The 9796-nt window shown below is 55.9% G+C and overlaps 1 protein-coding gene across 2 annotated transcripts; it reads left to right on the top strand.

Moving 5' to 3' along the window:
* Positions 1 to 2338: 2338 nt before the first annotated feature.
* On the top strand, positions 2339 to 8696 carry Ihh (Indian hedgehog). 2 transcript variants are annotated; one of them, NM_010544.3, is made up of 3 exons: positions 2339 to 3111; positions 5446 to 5707; positions 7264 to 8696. In NM_010544.3, exons 1-3 carry the CDS (start codon positions 2797 to 2799, stop codon positions 7920 to 7922), a joined length of 1236 nt encoding a protein of 411 aa, NP_034674.2. In that variant the 5' UTR covers positions 2339 to 2796; the 3' UTR covers positions 7923 to 8696. The 2 variants fall into 2 exon arrangements, with proteins under 2 accessions (NP_034674.2, NP_001300612.1); NM_001313683.1 differs by lacking the exon at positions 7264 to 8696 and having other exon boundaries at positions 5446 to 6288.
* The last annotated feature ends 1100 nt before the right edge of the window (positions 8697 to 9796 follow it).

The following is a 9796-nucleotide window of genomic DNA, read 5'->3' as shown; positions in this document are numbered from 1 at the left end:
CACTCTCTTCTTGGATGAAAGGGAGCAGTTAGGTCACGTGCTGTTGTATACATTCACGAAACGTAAAGAATACCATTTTTAAAGGACTGTTTTAGGGTTCTGATATCTGGCCACCTTTATGCTTTGCCTTGTGTCCCCTTTCAAACTGTGATTCTCTCCTTTTGAATGTCAGTTTCTAAAGATCTGACACATGTCAAATAAGGGCTCCTTAGGCAGTGGAGCTGCCACTGGGCATCAGGTGTGCCTCTGCAGAGCGCTGCCTCCTGAGCTGGGTTTAGGCTTCTCTAATACTCAAACCTTCTCAGCCAGGCTGATCACTTAGATGCAGGCACTGAAGATGTGTGCACTTCAAGAGGCACCCTGTGGAGGTTTACCTGTTGCAAACCTCCTATTTGTAATAGGAGCTTTATCTAAATAGCAAAATTTCCACAGTTACTTCTTTATTCCTCTGAGCATAGGTTGCTGGTGGTAGTGGCAGTGGCTCTGTGTGTGTGTGTTCATGCACACATACACACACACACATACACAAGCACACTGAGGATTGAACCCAGGTCCTCACACATGCTAGGTACCTGTTTATGTCTGAAATACATGCTTTCATGCCCAACAATTATTTCTCTCGTTTTTTTTCTTTTACCAATTTTTTACAATTGCAAGCTCTGAAAAATAACCCTGAGATTACTTTACATGCTAGGCTACATCTAGAAATTGAGCCCAAAGACTTGGGAGTTTCATTTGGTGGAATATCCCTGTGTTCCTAGCAGACATCATTCCAGGCCATCCAGGGCTACATAGTGAGACTTTGTCTAAGAGGTAGAGGTGAGAGGCTGGAGAATGTCTATACTCCAAAGCTATCTTTTTCTCAGGACACAATGGTGCTTTGAGATCTGAATCCCGAGCAAGGCAGTAGTGGCACCTTGTAAGTGCGCGTAAACCCTGCACGTGAGAAGCAGAGTTAGGAAGGCCAGTAGCTCAAGGCCATCCTCAACTCTGTGGCAAGGGATCAGCCTGGCTACCTGAGAGCCTCTTTCAAATACATGAGCAAAACAAATGACTTGAACTTCAAATATAGATCATCACGGTTTCCTTTGGTAGAGGAAGGTGCACGCGCACGTGTGTGTGTGTGTGTGTGTGTGTGTGTGTAGCATCATGATTTCTCTAGCATGTCTAGCATGGTGGTACTACTCCCCTGCCATCCCAGCACTCCGGAAATGGAAGCAAGAGAATCCAGAGCTCAAGGCTAGCCTGGACTCCGTAGGTGAGAGACTCCATCTGTAAAGAAAGGAAGGGGTTGAGGGTGAGGGTGAGGGAGGAAGATTGAGCTTTCTAATTATAACTTTATTAAATTTGTGGAACCCGTCGCAAACAGCACAAGATTTGACATTGTGGTGGTGATCTGTGCCCGTTAACACACTTGCGTCTTCTGGTTTGGGCAGTATAGATTATAATTCATCTGCCTTCCTGGATGTTCTATTAAAGTGCACAACCCTCATTCGCTTCCCGGGCAGTCTCTGCAGAGTCCGTGGCTTCTAACACTTCTGAAGTAGGACGAGGAGGAGCGAGTGATTCCCAGGCAGTGCCCGTCTGCAGGTGGATTGGGATCCGTTTGTTTGTTTGCTTGTTTGTTTGTTTGTTGTTTATGCAGCACGCTCAGTGCTCTTCCCTCTCTGTGGATGTCCCCACTTCAGGCTGTTATTCTGTATGGCCTTTCTCCCTTGTTTTTAACAGTGTTTCCAGTCCTATTTGACTCCTGACAAGGCTACATTGCCTCCACCCGCATCCCCTAGTTCTGTACTGGGCAGTATAGGGTCCCCAGCTGTGCACCAGGTCAATACAGAACCCTGCTCCTCCAAGCTGAGAAAGGGAATGTTGCCAGGGCCAGGGTGGGGCACCAGGTTATGAATGACCTCCAGCTTTCGGGTTTGCTTCTCCGCAGGGGACACCGTAGGCGGTTGTGCGGTCCGGCCACTACCCCCCTCTTGCGTCCGGCTGCGACGTGGGTTGCGGTCTCCGTGGGGGTGGCATCTCCTGTCCAGGAGATTTGCGCCTGGTGGGGCTCCCAGGAGCCGCAAGGAACGGGAAGGAGAGACCAGGGTGGGGTGAGGCCCGTCAGGAGGACAATCGCAGGCAGCGCAGGGGGCGCAAAGGGCAGCGGGCGGGTGGACGCGCGGCTGAGGAGCGCGCGGGACAGGGCTGGCTAGCCTTGGGGCCGCCCGCCGGAGGGGGAGGAGGCTGTGCTGCCCTTGCTGCAGGTTCGCTGTCGAGCGCGCAGGAGGCAGGGACATGGATAGGGTGCGGTCTGCGCGGGTCCCGAGCCCGGATCTCTTCCATTTCCCCTCTCACTCGACCCCGGGCTGCGCCGCAGACGGCAGCAGCTCCCGCTCTGCCCGAGCCGCCTGACCGCCGGGCCGGGGTGCTAACCGCGGGTCCCTTCAGTCCGCCGGCCGGGCCAGCCCAGCCCAGCCCGCCGGCCCTCAGCCCCGCCGCCCGCCGCCCCCCGCCGTCGCCGCGTTGCCAAAACAAACGGGCCGGCCTATTTATTGGCGGCCGGCGAGCCGGGCAGCTCAGAGTCGAGGCGCCGAGGGGGACAGCACGCCGCCACCAGCCAGGGCCCCGGGCCCCCGCCCCGCACCTGAGTCCCGTCGGCCTTGAGCCGCGTCGCGCTGCCCATGGCGCCCCCGCATGGAGTCCCCAAGAGCCACCCAGACGCCTGAGTCCCCGAAGCTGTCCCAGCCACGCGCCCACCTATCAGCCCACCAGGCGCCCTCGCCCGCTGCTCTCCCGGGCTACCCGGCCATGTCTCCCGCCTGGCTCCGGCCCCGACTGCGGTTCTGTCTGTTCCTGCTGCTGCTGCTTCTGGTGCCGGCGGCGCGGGGCTGCGGGCCGGGCCGGGTGGTGGGCAGCCGCCGGAGGCCGCCTCGCAAGCTCGTGCCTCTTGCCTACAAGCAGTTCAGCCCCAACGTGCCGGAGAAGACCCTGGGCGCCAGCGGGCGCTACGAAGGCAAGATCGCGCGCAGCTCTGAGCGCTTCAAAGAGCTCACCCCCAACTACAATCCCGACATCATCTTCAAGGACGAGGAGAACACGGGTGCCGACCGCCTCATGACCCAGGTGAGCGCGATCGGTCCTCCCAGCGCGCCATCGAAGCATCGCCACCTGCCCGGCCCTATCCTCTCTTCTAGCACCTTTTTTCTCGACTGCCTGGCACGCCCCCTGGCACCTGCCCTTCTTGTGAATCCCGGGTGTCTTTCTGCCCAAGATGGGCTGGCCAAGGAACCCCGCGGGAGTGTTAGCATCCGGGATCCCGCCCGGTGTCTTTGAGAGGAGCTTTCTGCCGCTGCCAAGCCCCGCAGGTTGGCGGGCGGCCCCTCTGCCCGCGAGTGCTGGCAGCTCAGGTCAAATCTGGAACTTGAAGGTACCTGGACCTGGCTGCCTCTTGTGCCTCCGGGAACCACGAAATCCCTCTCGGCCTAACATTTCTCACAGCCCAGCCCTGGTCATTACGAAGCCGTTTGGCATCCCTGAGGCGAAGAAGCTCAGGACACCGGGGACCCCGTGGCCTTCCCTTCCCTTGTGCCCTTGGTTAGCTGCGCTGCCCTCTCCTGGAGCAGCGACTTGGCTGGTTCTGGGCTTAAGGAATAGCAGGGGAAAGAAAGTCGAATGTGGAGACAGAGGTAGGAAAGGGAACCAGCCGAGGGAGCCCACGTGTCTGTCGCGAGGGCTGAGCGGCGCGGTTGCGGTTAAAGGGTGGGGTGCTGGAGCCTTCAGGCTCTGAGACCAAGCTTGGGGAATCCTTGAGCTTGGTAGCACGGACAAGAAAGATTGGAAATAGGAGTAGGGATGCCTAGGAAGGCAGGGAGCAGAGCTGACACTAACTTATCTCTGCATGCACGGAGCAGGACCCAACTCCACCAGACATCAAGGACACACACTTCTTTCTCCGAAGTCTGGTGTGCCTTGGGAAAGATACACACCCCTTTCCGCTAGGGTCTATCGGCTCTTCCCCTGTTAGAAGACTGCCTTTAGGAAGAGCAGCTTAACCACGGCCTTCAGCATGCGCCCTGGCGCCGGGGCCGGCCGGCCGATGTCGGGGCCGAAGGTTGGCCGGTGGCCGGGCCGGGCTGGGCGCCGAGGAATGCAGATAAGGATCCGGGCCACAGGCTGGGCAATCATTGACAGCGAGGGCCCAGGCTCTGTACCCGAAGGAGGGGGTAGAGGGGAAGAGTCAGGCGGCAGCTGGCTAGTGAGGTTTAAGAACTCGATCACAGGGATCTAGAAGGAGCTACCAGAACCGAGCTACACCCCCGGGCGGTGGGGGTGAGGGCAGTGAGCACCCTCAAGCCAGGCTGCACAGTATGGATTTAGTCACTGTTGGCTCTTGAGGTTAAGTCCAAGGGTCTGTAAGGGCCTAGGCTCTGTGGGGGCAGAGGTAGGTTGATAGATACTTGGCGGGATCTCACACCTTACCTAGGTGTTAAAGACTAGTGGAGGGCTCCTTCCTCGTAGGTGGAAACTCCACCCCCTTCCTTCAGTCAAGTGCACGGTCCCTTGGGCAAAGGACAGGGATTCATGAATAGGCAGCCACTGATGATCCCCCTAGGGTGTCGCTGTTCAAGGAAGATCCAAGGATTCAGGGCCAGTTTCTTGAGATCATAGGCTCGGTTATTTCTCCATCCTTTCCTAAATAGGGACACTACACCCTGGTGGAGGTGGGAGAGTTTACAGGTCCCTTCTAGGGGGTCTCCCTGTGTCCAAGTCAGAGAGGAGGGGGACTGGCTCTCTGCCTGAGGTGTCTCCAGCTAAGCATAGGCAGGTGTGGGTTCAAAAGAAGGTTCCAACGGGAACGTTTCGTGTCACTTGCTGGCGGAATCTAAGAAGAACTAGAAATTTCTACCAACCCTCACCCCCACCCCCAGATCCGGGCCGCTGTTGGGTCTGCACCTGCCGTACTGGCAGGGCTCGGTGTCTGGTGGCCTCAGCTCTGAGGCTGCGGTGACACCTACTGGGCACCTTTGGCCTTGCATGCCCAGCAGGCCAGCCCGCAGGCTGTTAAAATTTCCTCCCTCGTGACAGACAACCCACCTTGATGCCTAGGTAAAACCGAGCAACCGGGCCCTGGAAAAGCATAGCTACCCTTGTGGCGAATCCAAACGCCAAGCAAGTGACAGGGAGCCAAGTGGATCTCCACAGACTGGAGAAGAGTCCCCTGAGAGTTCATGACTCCATGCGTCCTCCAGATCCGTGGCGCCACTGTGTGGCCTAGGTCCCTGGGGACTCAAAGCTGCTAGACTGGGAGAACACATTTAGAGTCCTCTACTCCTAAGGGAAAAGGGCAGAGGTCCTTCCAAGTTTTCCAAGTCCCATGAGTGCTGTCGAATCTTCTGTCACCTGCTCCCCACCGGGTGGCTTCCTTTCCCTAACTTCGAACTTCGTTCCCCTCCACAGCGCTGCAAGGACCGTCTGAACTCACTGGCCATCTCTGTCATGAACCAGTGGCCTGGTGTGAAACTGCGGGTGACCGAAGGCTGGGATGAAGATGGCCATCACTCAGAGGAGTCTTTACACTATGAGGGCCGCGCGGTGGATATCACCACCTCAGACCGTGACCGAAATAAGTATGGACTGCTGGCGCGCTTAGCAGTGGAGGCCGGCTTCGACTGGGTGTATTACGAGTCCAAGGCCCACGTGCATTGCTCTGTCAAGTCTGGTGAGCCGCTGCTGCCGGGGGGCTGGGCCCGGGGCCGGGGCCGCAGGGAGTGGGCAGGCAGCGCAAAGCCCGCTAGGGCCAAGGAGAAGATGGCCTCCGGGGGATGGAGGCGGGGACCCGAGGGAAGAGGATTTCCGAGGCGGCGGCGGCGGCGGCGGCGGCAGCGCTCCCTGCAGCTGCTTTGGACTGCTTGCTCCTCCCATGTCCGGTAGTGTCCCGGCAGGAGCCTAGAGAGACAGGGCCTATTTCCCGAACCACTGAGTGCTGACCTGGTGGTCCACAGCCCAGAGACTGCCACAGGAAGTGCAAGACAGAACAAGTTGAAGAGATGAAGGAAGCCAGGTTGGCAGGCACCACTGTCCCCGATCCAGGCCCATGCAGAACAAGGCATGATGGGGCTAGGGGCCAGAGTGTGTCTAGACATCAGAGTGCCCGACCAGAAGCCTAGAGTTTCAGAATCTACCACGCAAATGCAGGTCAGGCCTCCCAGAGGGGCGCAGGCGTCCCCAATCTCCTCCCCAGAGCCCCAAAGCTGGACATTTTGGAGGTAAATGGACTCAATAAAGTGGATTTTTCCCAGATTGGCCGCCTTGTTGATCAGAACTGGCAGGCACTGGAGCCTTGCCCCTCATCCCCAGTCTCACCAGTGTCCCTGTCACTTACACTTAACCCACTCACAAATGCTTCACATGGTTCTGTGGGTCCCACTCGACTGCACACCCCCTCTACATAGGACTATATAGTAGTTGCACTCAAAGACTGGCACACTAGACTTTTTTGGGGGGGTATTTTTGATTCCCCCGGGTTTCACAAGGGTGATCCTACCTACTACCCCCACCCACAACCTGACCCTTCCAACTGTGTGTACCTAAAATCATACCCACTTCATCTATAAACACCGGTCCAAAGGTCAGCTCGCCAAGTGGCCCATCCTGTTCATTACTCCTGACTCCAAACGCTGACCTCCATTCCACCATCTGACGCCACTATGTCCGCCCCCGCCCCCCCCCCCCCCCGCATAAGGGACCAACATATGAACTGAAAATGATGGGCTTTGTCCTTGTCGTTGCCCCACCCCCTGAGCACTCGATCTGGGGATGCTTCAGGAGCCTGTTTTTTCCACGGGTCAGCTCTGTCACAGTCCTTAGAATGCCACTCTGGGAGGGCCATTTCTTGGAGGTATTTGATCAAGTGGTAGAACAGACCCTAGCAAAGCTAAGCCAGCTTCTCTATTTCCACAAGGCTCTCTTGGGTTCAGGTCACAGTAGCAGCTTTGCTGACCTCCAGCCTCTGGAATTCACGACAGAATCTAGTGGGGACATCATCTGGTGCTCCAGCCCCTGTGTGTTCCTCTCAGTGGCTAGGGTTTGGGCTAGAGAGAAGAAGGGCAGAGGATCAAGCTATGGGTTGGTGGTGGGTTATCAAAGAGTGGGGTATAGTGATGGGGGGTATCTGAAAGCAAGAGAAGCTCTCCTGGGTTAGGGTACTAGGGGCGGGACACTGTGTCTGAGAGTAAGCATCCAGCAGTAACACCTTCATGTCCCTTCTACCTACAGAGCATTCGGCCGCTGCCAAGACAGGTGGCTGCTTTCCTGCCGGAGCCCAGGTGCGCCTAGAGAACGGGGAGCGTGTGGCCCTGTCAGCTGTAAAGCCAGGAGACCGGGTGCTGGCCATGGGGGAGGATGGGACCCCCACCTTCAGTGATGTGCTTATTTTCCTGGACCGCGAGCCAAACCGGCTGAGAGCTTTCCAGGTCATCGAGACTCAGGATCCTCCGCGTCGGCTGGCGCTCACGCCTGCCCACCTGCTCTTCATTGCGGACAATCATACAGAACCAGCAGCCCACTTCCGGGCCACATTTGCCAGCCATGTGCAACCAGGCCAATATGTGCTGGTATCAGGGGTACCAGGCCTCCAGCCTGCTCGGGTGGCAGCTGTCTCCACCCACGTGGCCCTTGGGTCCTATGCTCCTCTCACAAGGCATGGGACACTTGTGGTGGAGGATGTGGTGGCCTCCTGCTTTGCAGCTGTGGCTGACCACCATCTGGCTCAGTTGGCCTTCTGGCCCCTGCGACTGTTTCCCAGTTTGGCATGGGGCAGCTGGACCCCAAGTGAGGGTGTTCACTGGTACCCTCAGATGCTCTACCGCCTGGGGCGTCTCTTGCTAGAAGAGAGCACCTTCCATCCACTGGGCATGTCTGGGGCAGGAAGCTGAAGGGACTCTAACCACTGCCCTCCTGGAACTGCTGTGCTGGATCCAAAGGCCTCCTCACCAGGAAGGCTCTGGCCCTGGAAGGCACCTGGCCTGAGGTTGTCTCCGTCCTCTGTGCCAGAGTGGAGACACCATTGAGACTTGACCAGGTTTGCTGGGCCCCGAACCTTCATCTTGGTGTAGAGCTGTGAACTGAGCTGACAAGCGTGTGGTAGGCTCTCTTTTCCTAGAGACCGTAAGACCCAGCTAGCTCTGGCTGCGATTCTTCACACGCATTCCATCTGTCTTTGGACTGCTTACTCCAATGTTTCTCGGGGCCTGGGATTGTGACTTTACTGTTGGCAACTGATCACAGTATGAAGAGAGGCTGCCCGTAGATGGGCTTGCACCTCAGTCGATGCTGCTAGATTCCCTTGAAGCCAGCAGGGAGCTGGCTGGACTCATTGCCTCCCAGAACTGAAAGACCACAGCCAGCCTGGACATCCCGAAACATGACCTTCCCTGCAGGCCACACTCCTCCAGCCTCCTGAGCCTTTGCTGTCAATGGGCGGAGTCTCTGATCCGGGCAATGTGACCCTACTACCTGGGACTGGGGAAGGGGCCTTGCCACCCCTGCCCAGGCTAAGCTCCTTCCCCTGCTAAACCACACCCCCACCTCCTCCTCCTCCAGTCTGTCTCCTTCACCCTATTTATTTGCATGGAGGGGGAAATCCATGGGAGAATTTTGGGAATGTTTTGGTCTTTCTTTTGTAATAAAAATTATTTAAGTTGTTAGAACCCTGGAATCCAACCTACTGAGCAGTTCCAATATACAGGTCACTACAGTCATGAGACAAATGTCCCTACAGGCCCTTCCTCACCTGGCAGATGAGACTGGGGTGGTGCTATCGCATAATTCTCTCAGCATGGCTGTGTGAGAGACAGAGCAGAGGTCCATCGTCACTGCACACACCCAGAGCCATGGTACTGTGTCCCAGTGAGAGTTGTCTCTCCTGTTTCCCCTGAGCCTTCTCAGGGCCTGGGTTCTAGACTCTTTTCTATTGGTAATGAACTAAAGTATGAAAAAGAAAAGATTCTATGGAATTCATGTCTCTCAGTGGCTCCTTCTGACTTCTTGAGTATGTCAGTGGTCCTGGTCCATAATCTAGTAACTGTCAGCCATCAGAATTCCCTGGGAAGCTTGTTCACAGGCTTCTGACTTCATAGTTCTAAAGGGAAGCCCAGTAATTAATTTTTATAAATATCCCAAACATGGCGAATGGTCCGTGGGTGCCAGTTGGCTTTTTGTCACCAGAAAACAAACAAACAAACAAAACAAAACAAAACAAAAAAAGCAAAACTTGAGAAAAACAAGAGAAACAATTTCTCTCGTCTTAGGGTCTTTGAGGTTCCATTCTGTGGCCTGACAGCCCCACTGATCCCCTCATGACATCTGGGAAACAGAGAGCAGAAGATCCTAGGGTCAAGATCTACCCTTCAGAAGCATGCCTCTGGCCACCTACTTCTTACAGTTGGGTCCCACCTTCTCACAGCCTGTTCAGTTATAAGCTCATTGAAGATGTTAGTGCTACTATCTGGGACAAGGCTTTCATGGGAGAGGGGACATTTCCTATCCAAAGCACACCAGTGTTGCTATGTTTAGAGAAGACCCAGTTTGTTGCCAAGACAGAATAGCATCCTTCATTTTCAGTTCCTCCAACCTAAGGCACATTTTCCTGCACAACTGAGCAGTAGGCAATGATGTCCAGGGAAAAGCAGGGAGATCAGAAAAACAATACAAATCAATGTTCCTTAGCCAGATAAGCTGTCACATACCTATAGTCCCAGCGAGGCTGAGGCAGGAGGATCATGAATTGGAGGTCGGTCTGGACTATGTC

Source organism: Mus musculus, chromosome 1 (assembly GCF_000001635.26).
Source record: "Mus musculus strain C57BL/6J chromosome 1, GRCm38.p6 C57BL/6J".
NCBI classification, from domain to species: domain Eukaryota; kingdom Metazoa; phylum Chordata; class Mammalia; order Rodentia; family Muridae; genus Mus; species Mus musculus.
This window is presented reverse-complemented; position numbering and strand designations above follow the sequence as displayed.